Genomic DNA, 15,843 nt, shown 5'->3' with positions numbered 1-15,843 from the left:
TATTTGAAGATGTACAGTAAAAATAAACACAGAGTCGTAATCCTCAGAAAATTTCGGGTTGATAGAACCTCTTCTGGGAAAATTTGAGGATCTTTCAAAATTTGTGAAAAAAATTGTGCAGGCGCCAGGATAAACTTTAATTTCCCTCGTATTTAGCGACCTACAAGAATAATAAATTCGTGATCCTGAGGAAATTTGGTTCAGATAGAACCTTTTCCGGAAGAATTTGAGCAACTTTAAAATTTTGTTCAAACATAAAAAAAATAAAAAATCGAAAAACCAATATTCAAAACTGATAAATCATAAAATTAAAAATCGTGAAACTGAAAAATTTAATATAGAGAATTTCAAGAAACAAAAAATTGGAAAATTCAAAGTCGAAAAATCAAAACAAAAAAAATTGAAAAGGCAAACGCCAAAATTGCAAATCGAAAAAATGATGACATTTTGAAAAACCGAATAGATGAAATTTTAAAGGTTACAAAAACACAAAATTCAAGAAAAAAGTTGAAAATTGCAAAAGTTAAAAAATCAAAAAATTAAATAATTGAAAATTGAAAAACCGGAAAATTGAAATCGATAAACTGAAGAATCATTGAGAAATAAAAAATTAAAAATTGAAAAATTTAAAACTGAAGACTCACCGACATGAAAACGAAAAAATCGCGGCGGTGTTGTCAGTTATCGAAAATCTACCAATTTCTGAAAAACTTGGTACTTGAATCAATTGTTCTTCCATATGGTATCCTAATTAAAAAACAGATTGTGATTTATTGGAAAGAGTACAGAAAAAATTCCTTCGCTTATTAGAGTTTAAACTTGGTCGAACTCATATACAGGGTAATTACACTTGGGTAATGTGTAATTTTCATAATAATTCACTCGAAACTCATCGCATAATTGCCGATATTTCATTTCTTCGAGGACTTATTAATGGTGAAATAGACAATGTCTGCTTACTAGAAAAACTATCTTTCATTGTGTTGCCTGCTGATAGCAGATTGACTCGCAGTCAACTGATTTTCAGAATTCCTTTGTCGATAACAAAAAGATCGCAAAACCATCCAATTAGACGAATGATGAACACAGCCAACACACTCGCAGAGGACCAGAGGTTCAACATATTTAATATTAATAAAACTGCGTTTAAGAATTTGATCAGGAATCTAAGTTATTTTGTAAATTCTTAATTAATAATTTTTAATTTTATTTTGCACGTATTTATTTATTTATTATTTAATATTTAGTATACATATTTAGTTTTATAAGTTTTGTTTCTTATATTATTAATAATTTAATTAATATTGTAATAGGGGTATCCCGTTAATAAATATTCTATTCCATTCTATTCTATTCATACATAAATTGCCATAAAGTCTAGTTATTCCGCTTGTATTCGTGTTAAAATTTTATTTTTAGAGGTAGATTAAAATTTCATAATAAATCTAATATTCAATTTTGATTATTCCAAAATTGTGTTTTTTGGTCTTTATTACGCCATATTACAAAAACTATTCAAAATTTTGTTTCAGTTTTTTAACATTAATACATATAACCAAACTTCTACTTTTTTAAATTTTATAAAAAAAATCGTCGCCCAAAAGGTGTACTGAAATTTTTAACATGTTAGTTTTTTGTTATTTATTATTGAAGATTTTACACCAGCGATCCAAAGAAACAAAAAATTGAAAAATCAAAAAATTAAAATAACTGGAAAATTTAATATAGAAAAATTCAAGAAACAAAACATTAAAAAATTTTAAAAGGAAAACGCGGAAATTGCAAGTCGAAAAAATTACATTTTGAAAACTCGAAAAAGTGAAACTGTAAAAGTTAAAGATAAAAAAAAATTAAAACTGAATATCGAAATCGAAAATTTGCAGACACAACAAAATTGATGAAAAAATTGAATATTTCAAAAGCCAAAAAATCAAAAAGAACCCAAAAATTGACAAATCATCGAATTAAAAATTCAAAAACTCAAAGATGAAAAATCGAGAAATCGAGAAATTTAACTTAGAAAATTCGACATTATGAAATCGAAAAAACTGCGAATTCTTTCTTCAATTTTGATAATCCTGAAATTGTGTTTTTTGGTTTTTATCATGTCATATTTCAAAAACTGTTCAAAATTTTGTCTTGGTTCTTTAACTGTAATATAATCAAACAATATTGATTCTAACATTGTAAATTTTACTGAACTAGTTTTTTTCAATTTTTTTCAAAAAAATCTTTCTTTGTTACTTGCACATAAGGTGTATCGAAATTTTTAATAGAGGCGTTAGAATAAACTTTAATTTCTCCCTTATTTCAAGATCTACAGGAAAAATAAAGACAGATTCGTGTTCCTCAGAAAATTTCGGTTTGAATAGAACCTATTCTGGGAAAATTTGATGATCTTTCAAAATTTGTGAAAAAAATGGTGCTGGCGCCAGGATGAACTTTAATTTACCTCGTATTTAACGAAAATTTGGTTCGGAAGAATTTGAGCACCTTTCAAATTTACTGGAAAAATTGTGTAGACGCCCGAATAAAAATTCATTTCTGCCTGATTTGACCACCCACAAAAAAATTGCGCAAAATCTGTGACCCTGAGAAAGTTTAGGCATGCCTTCATGGGAGAATTTGAGGAAGTTTCAAATTTTGTGCAAACATAAAAAAATAAAAAATCGAAAACTGATCTATTTATAACTGATAAATCAAAAAATTAAAAATGGTCAAACTGAGAAACTGAACAATTTAATATAGAAAAATCAAGAAACAAGTAAACAAATTCAAACTCGAAAAATCAAAACATAAAAAAAATAAAAGAAAACGTGACAATTGCAAATCGAAAAAATGATGACATGTGGAAAATCGAAAAAGTAAAACTTTAAAGGAGGAAATTTCGGCGAACCAACTTCACACGATTGTTCTTGTATGCTGCTATGTTGTTCCTATGTTACAGTGTCAAGCCATAACTTGTGAATTTATGAAATTAAGAGAATTTTATTGGGTGCTAAACAACAGAAATAACAAATTTAATTCTTATTTCATTTAAGTCTAGGCCTAACCATCATTTTGGCTTTCTTGAGAATATAAGTTTCCGTGTTTGTGCTCCAGAACATACTTTGCCTTTCCTCATAAAAAGAACGTTCTCCTTTCGAGTACTTTCCCGTGAGAAGACACCTAGTGCAGTCGCGGAACCACCAACTTGCGTCTAAAAAGTTGTTCACATTCCCATCAAAATCGCCAAGAAATAAACTGTTTCATACACTCACCCAAATATTCTGCACAATTTTCTGAAGGCATCAAATCCCGATCTTTCGTTTTTGTACTAAATTTCATATTGTCACTGTAAATCATGCCGTTTGTAGCCGTACCGCTATATTCCTTCGCAGTCATTACGTAATCTTCATCTTCACTGCCCACACTGAAACGACCATAATGGGCGAACATTGACCTGTTCTTCCAATCTTCTAGTTCCACCAACAACTCGTTATTTTTATAACCTACATTGTAATTTATAACACTTTTCATTTTATTCTTTTTATTGATAATATTTTATTTACCAGTCAAATAGTGAATGTTATCCAGCCCCAGCCAAAATTCACCAGAAAGATTACCAAACCCTTTTTTATATTCTTCCAAATCAAAGCCAAAGCTTTGCGATCCATCAAACCTATTAAGAATGTACGTCCATCCACCGCCCCTCTTTTCCAAGTCACATAGGACTTTTATGGCATTAGGGGCAAAGTCTGGTTTTATTAGGTAAGTGGTAGAAATATCGTAACCCCTCTCTTTAATTTCTCTACAATTACGTGGAAGATTTGAATTTTTATTTTCAAGCGCCTTTAGACGACGTGTTAACTGGTCCAATTGTGCGGTCTTCGTCAATTCGGAAAATTTTAGGCGATTATTTTCAAACTCGAGAGCTTCTAGACGGTGTACGACTTGTTGTGTTGACGTTTTAGCGGCTTCTAGAGCTTCCACACGATGCGTTAACTCGTCTAACTGTTTCAAATTCGTAGCTTCTAAAGCTTTTAGTTTAGTGGTGAGATTTTCTTGAAAAATTTCCAGTTGTTTGGTTAGAGCTTGGTCGATTTTAAGGGAGTCAGACGGTCTTTGACTCGTGGAAACGACGTCGAAATGTTGCAGAATTCGGGTTGCCTAAAATTTTTGTTTTGTCTAATTTCTGAGATAATTCATACAAAGAGTAAACAAAATAACCGCTACTTTCCAAAGTTGAGCAATGTTTTTTGTAAGTATTATTTTCAATAAATTTTGTCTTACCGTGTCTTGATTATCTGCCCTTATAAATAAAAACAAATTTAACAACAAGTACAAAGTAAAAACTGATTTGCGAATCATCTGCATGTTTAAGCAACCAACGAACTGATTGTGACTGGCGTTGTATGTTTGTTACAGATTATATATTATGTGGCATTTATGGGTCATTTGGCACGATAAGAGAGAGTCGATTTATAAAAAATTTGAACGCATGATAAAATATTTTGTATTATATTTTAATCATTTAATTAACAACAAATTTGATTGAATGAAAAGGACAAATAAATTTGAAGCTATTATCCGTTCACGATCTCTATATTGTAGGGTTGGCCATGAAAATCTAGTGAGTTTGTTGGTATTCGATGCAGAAGAATAAAAATTCCCTGAACTTTTTTCGTTAGGTTATGTTGTATTAAATTAAAGGTTAAAAAATATGCCAGAAATATAAACATTGTTGCCGATACTTTCAGTTTTCAGTAGCAATGACCAAGTTTACGGTATCCATTTCTCAGAAAGCATAAAACTTTACGCTATTTAAAACAGTTATTCGGCTTTTCAATAAGTGTTTATTTCATATGTAAGGAACAAACACCAAAATTTCACTTAAGCATTGTTTTTATATGAATGGGGGTTCTGCATACGACTATTGTCGCATGCCAAATTTAGCATCTCATCTTTAATTCTCAATCATCAGTTCGTTCTGCTCGCCCACTCTTCTTATAAATGGAAATTTCGACCTTTGTGAACAGCCTATTTCCATATCTTCCAACTTCTTTTTTCACTTTTCTAAGATTACTAAAGGGGTTGGTAAAAGACAACAACCTTGCTCTAGTGCTTTGATAGGTTTAGCTTTTCTGAAACATTTTTCCGGCCTTAAATTGAATGATTTATCTATATAGCTATTACTAATGCTTACGTAAGTGCTCTTTATTTGCTTTTACTAAGTACTTCCAAACGCTTATTAATAAGAATGTTACTATACGCCTTCTCCAGGTCCATGAAGAGTTACAAAAAAAAATTAAAATGCTTAAAATTTGGTGCAAAGTAACAACGTGGATGATCTAACTAAAATTATACTTATTTTGTTGTACGTCAGGTAGTTTTTCACACACTGCCTTGGTAAATTTAGAACGAAAGATGCGTAAAAATATCACCCCCCGACAAGCTACAATTCACTCCATTTCCATTATTTCGCTATGAAAATCTGTATCATCACCGTCATTTTCATATTTAGATTCTGAATCAGATTCACCTAGCGAAATAATGAAAGGAGGTACAGATTCGTACTAAAATAGTGTTTTTTGGTTTTTATCATATCATATTTCAAAAACTGTTCAAAATATTGTCTTGTTTTTTTAACTGTAATATAACCAAACAATACTGATTCTAACATTGTAACTTTTACTGAACTAGTTTTTTTTTATTTCTATCAAAAAAATGTTTCTTTGTTCCTTGCACAAAAGGTGTATCGAAATTTTTAACACAGACGCTAAAGTCAACTTTAATTTCCCCCTTATTTCAAGATCTAGAGGAAAAATAAAGACAGATTCGTGTTCCTCAGAAAATTTCGTTTTGAATAGAACCTATTCTGGGAAAATTTGACAACCTTTCAAAATTTGTGAAAAGAATGGTGCAGGTGCCAGGATAAACTTTAATTTACCTCATATTTAACAACCTACAGGAAAAATTAACACAGATTCGTGATCCTGAGAAAATTTGGTTCGGAAGAATTTGAGCACCTTTCAAATTTTCTGGAAAAAAGGTGTCGGCGCCAGGATAAAATTTCATTTCTACCTAATTTGAGCACCCACAAAAAAAAAAAGGTAAAATCTGTGATCCTGAGAAAGTTTAGGTACAGACGGATGCCTTCATGGGAGAATTTGAGCAACTTTCAAATTTTGTGCAAACAAAAAAATAACAAATCGAAAACTGATTTATTTAAAACTGATAAATCAAAAAATTAAAAATCGTGAAACTGTGAAACTGAAAAATTTAAAATAGAAAAATCAAGAAATAAAAAACTGGAAAATTCAAACTCGAAAAATCAAAAGATAAAAAAAAACGCGAAAATTGCAAATCGAAAAAATGATGACATTTGGAAAATCGAGAAAGTAAAACTTTAAAGGTTGCAAAAACACAAAATTCAAGAAAAAAATTGAACATTTCAAAAGTGAAAAATCTAAACATTAAATATTTGAAAATCGCAAAGCCGAAAAATTGAAATCGACAAACTAAAGAACCGAAAAATTGACAAATCAGAAAATTAGAAATTAAGAAATATAAAACTGAAAACTCGGGAATATAAAATCGAAAAATTGGCTGCGGTGTTGTCAGTTATCAAAAATCTACCGATTTATGAAGAACTTGATACTTGAATCATACATAAATTATCGTAAAGTTTTGTCATTTCGCTTCTGTTTGTGGAAAAATTTTATTTTTATAAATTGAAATTTCGTATTAAATCGAATTAAATATTTCTTCAATTTTGAGAATTCTAAAATTGTGTTTTTTGATTTTTATCACGTCATATTTCAAAAACTATTCACAATTTTGTCTTAGTTCTTTGACTGCAATATAACCAAATAATACTGATTCTAACATTGTAAATTTGACTGAACTGATTTTTTTAAATTTTTTTCAAAAAAATCTTTCTTTGTTATTTGCACAAAAGATGTATTGACATTTTTGAGTGTGAGTGTTTTCTTATTATTGAAGATTTTAAAGTCGACGAGGGGCAAGTTGTAGAAATAATTTTTGTAATGAAGAAGTATTTGTGCTGTTTGTGTTTAAGGTAAATTTTTTAAAATCGAGCTCAACATGCTTAATTGGAATAAAAACCAGTATTTTTGATTTTCCTAATTAATTAAAAGTAATTCCAGTGTATTAGATATTAATTTCTACGCCGTGTATTAATTTCAAAATTTTCAATAATGAAAAAATCTGGTTTAATGAAACTTTTTAAAATTTCGTTTTTGTGTATTTACTTATTTTAAAATCTGCCAAGTTTTTTTACGGGATTATCCATAAGCGGGATTTTATCGAGTTTCCGTTTCTTATCATCGGTGGTGAAGTGCGAACGGACACTCCGCGCCAGACCAAATATAAACAAGACAGCAGAGTATGTTTTCGCTACATAATGCGTTCGAATCCAAGGTAGTGGCAGCAATCTTTCTCTTCTGATATTAAATTAATATTAGTATTGCATGTTCTTCAACTTCGGTGAACCAACTTCACATGGTTGGTCCATGTATGCTGCTATGTTGTTTCCATGTTACAGTGTCAAGACAGAACTCGTGAATTTATGAAAGAGAATTTTATTGGGTGCTAAACAACAAAAATAACATATTTAATTCTTATTTCATTTAAGTATAGGCCTAACCATCATTTTCGCTTTCTTCAGAATATAACGTTCCGTGTTTGTGCTCCAGAACATACTTTGCCTGTCCTCATGAATAGAAATTTCTCCTTTCGAGTACTTTCCCGTGAGAAGACACCTAGTACAATCGCTGAACCACCAACTTGCGTCTAAAAAGTTGTTTACTTTCCCATCAAAATCGCCAAGAAATAAACTGTTTCATACACTCACCCAAATATTCTGCACAATTTTCTGTAGGCATCAAATCCCGATCTTTCGTTTTTGTACTAAATTTCATATTGTCACTGTAAATCATGCCATTTGTAGCCGTACCGCTATATTCCTTCACAGTCATTACGTAATCTTCATCTTCACTTCCCACACTGAAACGACCATAATGGGCGAACATTGACCTGTTCTTCCAATCTTCTAGTTCCACCAACAACTCGCTATTTTTATAACCTACATTGTAATTTATAACACTTTCATTTTATTCTTTTTATTGATTTAACGACTTACCAGTCAAATAGTGAATGTTATCTAGCCCCAGCCAAAATTCACCAGAAAGATTACCAAACCCTTTTTTAAATTCTTCCAAATCAAAGCCAAAGCTTTGCGATCCATCAAACCTATTAAGAATGTACGTCCATCCACCGCCTCTCGTTTCCAAGTCACACAGGACTCTTATGGCATTAGGGGCAAAGTCTGGTTTGATTAGGTAAGTGGTAGAAACATGGTAACCCCTCTCTTTAATTTCTCTACAATTACGTGGAAGATTTGAATTTTTGTTTTCAAGCGCCTTTAGACGACGTGTTAACTGGTCCAACTGTGCGGTCTTCGTCCATTCGGAAAATTTTAGGTGATTATTTTCTGACTCGAGAGCTTCTAGACGGTGTACGACTTGTTGTGTTGACGTTTTAGCGGCTTCTAGAGCTTCCACACGATGCGTTAGCTCGTCTAACTGTTTCAAATTCGTAGCTTCTAAAGCTTTTAGTTTAGTGATGAGATTTTCTTGAAAATTTTCAAGCTGTTTGGTTAGAGTTTGTTCGATATTAAGGGAGTCGGGCCGTTGACTCGTGGAAATGACGTCAAAATGTTGTGGAATACTGCTTGACTACAATTTTTGTTTCGTCCAATTTATTTAAGTAGGATTTTTATTTATTACTGAATTGAAAAGTACTGCGTATATGTTAGAAATGTTATCACACTTTACAAAAAGTAAACAAAATAACCGCAACTTTTCAAACTCGAGTAATGTAGGAGTATTATGTAAGTATGTATAATTTTCAATAAATTTTGTCTTACCGTTTCTTGATTGTCCGCCCTTATAAATAAAAACAAATTTAACAACAAGCACAAAGTAAAAACTGATTTGCGAATCATCTTCATGTTTAAGCAACCAACGAACTGATTGTGGCTGGCGTTGTAAATTTGTTACAGATTACATATTATGTGGCATTTATGGGTCATTTGGCACGATAAGAGAGAGTCGATTTATAAAAAAATCTGAACGCATGATAAAATATTTTATATTATATTTTAATCCTTTAATTAACAACAAATTTGATTGAATAAAAATGACAAATAAATCTGAAGCTATTATCCGTTCACGATCTTTATATAGTAGGGTTGGCCATGAAAATCTAGTGAGTTTGTTGTTATTCGATGCAGAAGAATAAAAATTTCCTGAACTTTTTTCGTTAGGTTATGTTTTATTAAATTAAAGATTAAACCAAGTTAACGGTATCCATTTCTTAGAAAGCATAAAACTTTACGCTATTTAAAACACTTATTCGACTTTTTGTAAGTGTTTATTTCATATGTAAGGAACCAGAGCTGTTCAGTACTTCAAGTAAAAGTACTTGAAGTAATACTTCAAGTACTTTAAGTACTTCAAGTACTTTACTTGAAGTACTTTACTTGAAGTACTTTTATATTTAGGTACTTGGTACTTGGTACTTGGAGTATTTCTAAAATGTACTTGAGTTTAGTACTTGATTTTGCCAAGTACTTTAGTCCAAGTACTTCACTCAGTATTTTAAATATTTTTGAATTACTTGAAGTATGAAAGTGAAAATTTCAAATACTTTAGTCTCTATTTTACGAAATTTTCACATCTCAAAATAGGGTCTGTTAAATACTTGAAGTTATTAATTCAATTATTTGATTAGATGTATTTTTATAGTAAAATCGTGTTTGTTTCCTGTGAGGTTATATTTTGATCTGTGATTGTGGATATCTTATTCACAATATGACGTACATTTCATAGGTACTTGCATAATGCCGATAGATAGGTAGGTAAGAAAATTAATGTCATAAATATGTCATTTGAGAGTAGATGACGACAGCAGAAGGGTCGGAGATCTGTGTAAAATTTTCAGCGATGTAAAGTTGTGAATATATGAATTTTGTCTTTTTTGTATTTTGGCCTGGAACTTAAGTTTTTCAGTATCCTCCCAGTACCCCAAAGGGGATGGGGTTTGTTGACGTACCTGCTAAAGTGCAAGGTCGCATTTGAAAATATTTGAGAAATGATTCAGTACTCGTTCAAAAAGATATTTATTCTTTCATTAGTTTATTAACCCCGCCGTGTATTTGTCAGTAAGAAGCCTGGTCAGGGCGGAGAACTTGGCAGGGGATTATCCCTTTTATTATAATAGCAATAGCTGATGGCAGGTACAGACTTCCATATTCGCCTCTTCCTCGTAGAATTTAAACACAATTTTATGTTAAATATTTTGCAGTTTAATTTTCTTTATCATGTTAGACACTCGTTTTTTACCAAATTTTCTTTTTTTGTTTATACATTGTTCAGCCATATAAACTTAGTTTGTTATTACTACTTATATTTTCTCACATTACAGTTTCAAATAATCTGTTAAATTGTATGAATTATTTGAACACCAACAATTTAAAAAGACGTAAGGCAGAAAAACAATGATTTTAAAAGTCACACTAATTAGTGTCATTTATCTTTCCTGTGCGGATTTTATTTATTACCGTACAACAACTTTACGTATTACATTGCATCGCTATTACATAAACCCAATATTGTTCAAAATGAAATATATTTTGTGAAACTCGGCTCGTAGTACTAATGTTTTTTGTAATCCAGTTGATACGACCATGATTGTATGGTTTTGATGAGTACCGAATTGTACTTTGGTATTGCTCGAAAGACCTTTGTTTTGTTGTGTGCGAAATAATAGACAGCGTTCGGTTTCGATGTTTAAATACAGGACGGTTACAGAAGTACTGAATTTACGTTTGTATTTACAATATCAGGTAAAGATACCCAAAAGGGTCAGTGGCCGCTTCCGTAAATGGAACAAAATACATATTCACATTATAAAAAAATACAAAGTTAATGAAATTCGCGATTAGTTAGTATAATTGCCTAGATAAATACACCCCTACGAAATATTTTAACAATAATAAATTTTGTACATATTTACCTGAATTTTCGCAAAAGCCGTTGTTAGGCATTCCCTGAAGTCATTGTAGTTACTAATGTCATCTTCTTTGGGTTTTCAGGTAAAAATAAAAAATAAGCCAATCGAAAATGTAAAGGAAAATTCTGAAAGTATTGTGGCATTAGAGGAACAAAATTTTGTATAAATGGACGGAACAGCATTACGAACCTATTATTTGTGATTTGTCAGTGTAAAGTTACATACTTAGTTAGACAAACATCGTAGTGATTAGTGTTTACTATTTAGTCACTGTAGGATTTAGGTTAATTTAATAATTTTTAGAATAGTAAATACGTAAGTGGTAGACATATATATTGAGGAATATGGGGCATTCATTCCAAGAAAATTCTCAGCATTTTTGGTAACCGCAAAAGTAAAAAACGACTAATTACTTTGATCACCTTGATATTTTTCAAGAGTTATAGTTTTCGCTGAAAATGGACTCTCGTTTTAGGCATTTTATTTTTTATTTAAAAAATTCATACGTTTTTTTTGAAAATGCAACATAGTGACTTAAACATTTTTATGTCACGAGCATGTACCTATATGTATCGCACTGCTCTTAAAATTTGTTTCAAAAAAATTTGAGTTTCACAAATCCGGCCCTGTGCACTCTCACAATGGGTAATGATTAAGGGTGCTGTCAACTACCCACAAACTTAAACATGGAACCGGTTCATAAAATTCATATATTTTTAACACAACTTTATTAAAAAATCAGAACGTTTTGGTGGTGAACCAAAATTCAAAATATTAAAAAAAGGCAACAAGCCTGAGAAAATACCATACAGCGCCGATGTTTTTGTTATAAATTAATAGTAAGCATACATAGACACCGCCGTCATGTATTTTATTTTAAATTTTAAATTAGAAATATACGTTAATTTTGTCGAAGGCATTGTGTCAACAGAAAGAGAAAAATATTTCAAAAGAATATTGTTTATAAATAACATAGTATTATTAATAAGTGAGCTACCATTCTGCATTTAAGTTGATGCTTATGCAATTTTCGTTGTAGCGAAATATGTATTATTGTATACTTAAATTCTGAGTATTAAAAAATTCAGTTCTAAAAATATATTAAGCTTTTTTAAAAAAACAGGAAAAGTTATCTAATTCTACAGTATTTCAAATAATTAGAAAGTACTTGAAGCATTTTCAGTACTTCAAGTATTTGTAAGTACTTGAAGTATACCTCCAGTACTTCAAGTACTCGTAAGTACTTGAAGTAATGTACTTGGCTTGTACTTCAAGTACATCTGAAAAGTACTTGATACTTGAAATACTCTTGCTGAAAGTAAGTACTTGGTACTTTACTTGAACACTATTTCAAGTAGTACTTTGTACTTGGTACTTCAAGTACTTTTTTTGAGTACTTTGAACAGCTCTGTAAGGAACAAACACTAAAATTTCACTTCAATATTGTTTTTATATGAATGGGGGTTCTACATACGACTATTGTCGCATGCCACATTTAGCATCTCATCTCTAATTCTCAATCATCAGTTCGTTCTGCTCGCCCACTCTTCTTAGAAATGGAAATCTCGACCTTTGTGACCAGCCTATTTCCATATCTTCCAACTTCTTTTTTCATTTTTCTAAGATTACTAAAAGGGTTGGTAAAAGACAACAATCTTGCTCTAGTGCTTTGATGGGTTTAGCTCTTCTGAAACATTTTTCCGGCCTTAAAATGAATGATTTATCTATATAGCTATTACTAATGCTTACGTAAGTGCTCTTTATTTGCTTTTGCTAAGTACTTCCAAACGCTTATTAATAAGAGCGTTACTATACGCCTTCTCCAGGTTCATGAAGAGTTACAAAAAAAAAAAAAAATGAAAATGCTTAAAATTTGGTGCAAAGTAACAACGTGGATGATCTAACTAAAATTGTACTTATTTTGTTGTACGTCAGGTAGTTTTTCACATACTACCTTGGTAAATTTAGAACGAAAGATGCGTAAAAGTATCACCCCCCGACAAGCTACATTTCACTCCATTTCCATTATTTCGCTATGAAAATCTGTATCATCACCGTCATTTTCATATTCAGATTCTGAATCAGATTCACCTAGCGAAATAATGAAAGGAGGTACAGATTTGTACGAAAGATTTCCCATATTTTTTCCCAATCTGCCAAAATAAGTTTTTCACAATGTTTACAAAAATTTTGCCACGTGCTTGGAGTACATTTAGAAAGCGCCTCAAGCCATAAATTCTCCACCCTATTTTTTAATGAAGGTTGAGAATTTATACGCTTGCTGTAACAGTTCTTACAAAATCCCCACGCTATTTCAATTGGATTATATTGACAAGGGTACGGAGGTAATCTAAGAACTTCATGGCCACTTTCTCTTAATGTCTCTTCTACCAAATATCTTTTTTTTCTATTGTTTCTGAAGGGTTTAATTAAATCCCACAACTGTTTCTTCTAAATTTTTTTGTCAAATTTAATACTATATTTAAAGAGCCATTCCTGCATTTCACATTTTTTACTAGAAAAAGTGGGTGGTTTATCCAACTGAACGGAATGATAGGGTGCATTGTCTAAAACCACCACACATTTTTGGTTCAACTTTGCCAAAGCAGGAATGAGCTGATTAACCACCCAATTGTGAAAAATTGTCCCGTCCATCGTTTTACGATAGTCTCTATCGTTATTTTTTGAATTTAAAAAATTGTTACAACCATCCAAGAACCCCGTTGAACAACCCGCGTGGAGCATAGTAAACCTTGATCCTTCACTTTTAATTTTGGTGGGACTGCTTTTTATATCAGTATCGTGCACCCAGCGACGAATGGACAAACCATTTTGATAGATCCATGTTTCATCCAAATACGCGAAAGTCAAATTTTCACAAGAATTTAGAAAATGTAAATATGTTCTCAAAAAAGTAATTTTGGCTGCAACGACATGTTTTTGTTCACATAGAATTTTGCTACCATTTACTTCCCTGTGTTTGTAACCCATTGACTTGAGAATTTTGAATAATGTGGTTCGCCCCCCTTTAAATTCGAACTGTTCCCTAGAATATGTCAAAAGAGTATCTACAGTGAAATATTCGTTTTTTTCATTAAGTTGCCAAATTTGTCGTTGCAGGTCTTTCCGAAATATACAATTTGTAAATAAATCCGTTGGTTTTCGCTTTCCAGATAGTGATGTTTTTAAATTTTGGTCCCCTGTTGATAAAATTTTCGCCACAGTTGATGTTTTCTATGAGAAAAAAAATTAAAAAATATATTGCAGCGTATTTTGACATTACAGAAAATATTTTCGAGTTACTTCTTCGAAAGAAAGATCGGGCCTGTCTTTTCGAAATGGCAAAAAACATCTTTTTATTGCAATTTTTGTTGCAGTAAAACTAATTTAGGCATTTTGTTTTTAAATAAAGTCGCAATGATCTGTGAATCTGTTACAATGACAAATTATCTATGGTGACAAAATTAAAACATTTGTTTGCTTGATTAAAAAACTGCGTCTAATAATTCTGATCTAATAAATGAAGTAGAAAAGTAGCAATCCAGCTCAAAGCAAATGTCAATCAGACTACTGACAGACAAAAAACTAAATCATCAAATCAGTTTATCCAACTTAAAGACAAAATATCAAAGCCTACTTTACTATATAAAGATCGTGAATGGATAATACATAACAATTTTTTGCTAAATATATAGACTTGTTGCACAAATTTTACTGATATACAATTATTTTGACAAAAATAGCCAACAATAGCTTAACTCAAAAACACAATACATATTCACAAGTCTTTGTTTTAATAGTTTAAATATTCCTTATAACTAGAGAGCAGATTTCTAGGTTTAATGCTTTTTGTGAAAAATGTAAGCACTTCAAAACTTTTTTATATCTGTAACTATGATACAATTTGGAGTCATTTGACACATTTTTTTTTTATGCTTATTTGCTTTTTTTTCAATTTTATGCATATTAAAACTTATATGCTTATTTAATGCTTTTTTCGACGAATATGAGTTTTAACGCATATTTTGTTCAAATGCCGGCCTTGTCGGGATGACAAATACTTGTTAGTTAGCCGCATCCTATCGTATGCATTTTACCTGGACTTGACCATTGAAGTACACTTACTCAAGACCTTTTCTGTGAATAGGTTCCGGTCGTTTGGGTAATAAAATTTTATTATAGGATTGGAAAAATACTCCATAGATTTTATGACTTTAAATCTTTACTTTCGTTGATAATGAATTAAAGCTTTTAACCAGATGTTCTTTTTCGGCATTTTGCGGCAAGACCGCAATATATTCTGCAGAGCTTGTGTGAAAACCGTAAGCCCACTAAATTTTTTTTATCTATTTTCCCTTGTTAATCCTGTATATGTACGTTGTTTTAGATTCAAAGTGATAAAAAATATAACGTGAGGCTACACGTCAGAACGATTCTTCATGTAAAAAGGAAGAAAATGTTTGAAGTTTCTAAAATTCAACAGCAGACCATACATGAATCTGTTGGATCTACTTCCACAAAAGATGAACAGTTTCAGTTTAATTTCGATTTATGTAAAATGATGATCCAGTCCAATATACCTTTAAAAAAATTGGAGAAAGGCCCTCTTCAAGAATTCCTTGAAAAACATTGCAATCGACATATTCCGGTTGAAAGTACTCTCCGAAAAAATTATGTAGGCCCAGTGTTTCAGCAAGTTTACAACGAAATTAAACATCGCATTGGAGATAATTATTTATCGTTTGCTGTCGATGAAACAACCGATAG

The 15,843-nt window shown here is 31.2% G+C and overlaps 2 protein-coding genes across 2 annotated transcripts; both read right to left on the bottom strand.

Annotated features, from left to right (window-relative positions):
* Positions 1 to 2,968: 2,968 nt before the first annotated feature.
* LOC135139244 (fibrinogen-like protein A) lies at positions 2,969 to 4,371 on the bottom strand. The gene is made up of 4 exons (XM_064069401.1): positions 4,273 to 4,371; positions 3,552 to 4,149; positions 3,261 to 3,491; positions 2,969 to 3,199 (listed from the first exon to the last, which is right to left on the bottom strand). Exons 1-4 carry the CDS (start codon positions 4,354 to 4,356, stop codon positions 3,033 to 3,035), a joined length of 1,080 nt encoding a protein of 359 aa, XP_063925471.1. The 5' UTR covers positions 4,357 to 4,371; the 3' UTR covers positions 2,969 to 3,032.
* Positions 4,372 to 7,567: 3,196 nt separating this feature from the next.
* Positions 7,568 to 9,020, bottom strand: LOC135139245 (ficolin-1-like). The gene is made up of 4 exons (XM_064069402.1): positions 8,930 to 9,020; positions 8,144 to 8,738; positions 7,856 to 8,086; positions 7,568 to 7,794 (listed from the first exon to the last, which is right to left on the bottom strand). Exons 1-4 carry the CDS (start codon positions 9,011 to 9,013, stop codon positions 7,628 to 7,630), a joined length of 1,077 nt encoding a protein of 358 aa, XP_063925472.1. The 5' UTR covers positions 9,014 to 9,020; the 3' UTR covers positions 7,568 to 7,627.
* Positions 9,021 to 15,843: the final 6,823 nt, after the last annotated feature.

The sequence above is a fragment of the Zophobas morio genome, unplaced genomic scaffold (assembly GCF_036711695.1).
Source record: "Zophobas morio isolate AGI-343-1 ecotype UQ-CSIRO unplaced genomic scaffold, CSIRO_AGI_Zmor_V1 ptg000031l, whole genome shotgun sequence".
NCBI lineage: Eukaryota > Metazoa > Arthropoda > Insecta > Coleoptera > Tenebrionidae > Zophobas > Zophobas morio.
This window is presented reverse-complemented; position numbering and strand designations above follow the sequence as displayed.

Excerpts from the sequence above, each read along its gene's own strand:
- LOC135139245 (XM_064069402.1), bottom strand. The coding sequence starts at position 9,013 with ATGAAGATGATTCGCAAATCAGTTTTTACTTTGTGCTTGTTGTTAAAT. Across the intron at positions 8,739-8,929 it reads GGGCGGACAATCAAGAAACG|TCAAGCAGTATTCCACAACA; the intron begins GTAAGACAAAAT and ends CAAAAATTGTAG. Across the intron at positions 7,795-7,855 it reads AAATTGTGCAGAATATTTGG|ACGCAAGTTGGTGGTTCAGC; the intron begins GTGAGTGTATGA and ends ACAACTTTTTAG.
- LOC135139244 (XM_064069401.1), bottom strand. The coding sequence starts at position 4,356 with ATGCAGATGATTCGCAAATCAGTTTTTACTTTGTACTTGTTGTTAAAT. Across the intron at positions 4,150-4,272 it reads GGGCAGATAATCAAGACACG|GCAACCCGAATTCTGCAACA; the intron begins GTAAGACAAAAT and ends CAAAAATTTTAG. Across the intron at positions 3,492-3,551 it reads TAACATTCACTATTTGACTG|GTTATAAAAATAACGAGTTG; the intron begins GTAAATAAAATA and ends ATTACAATGTAG.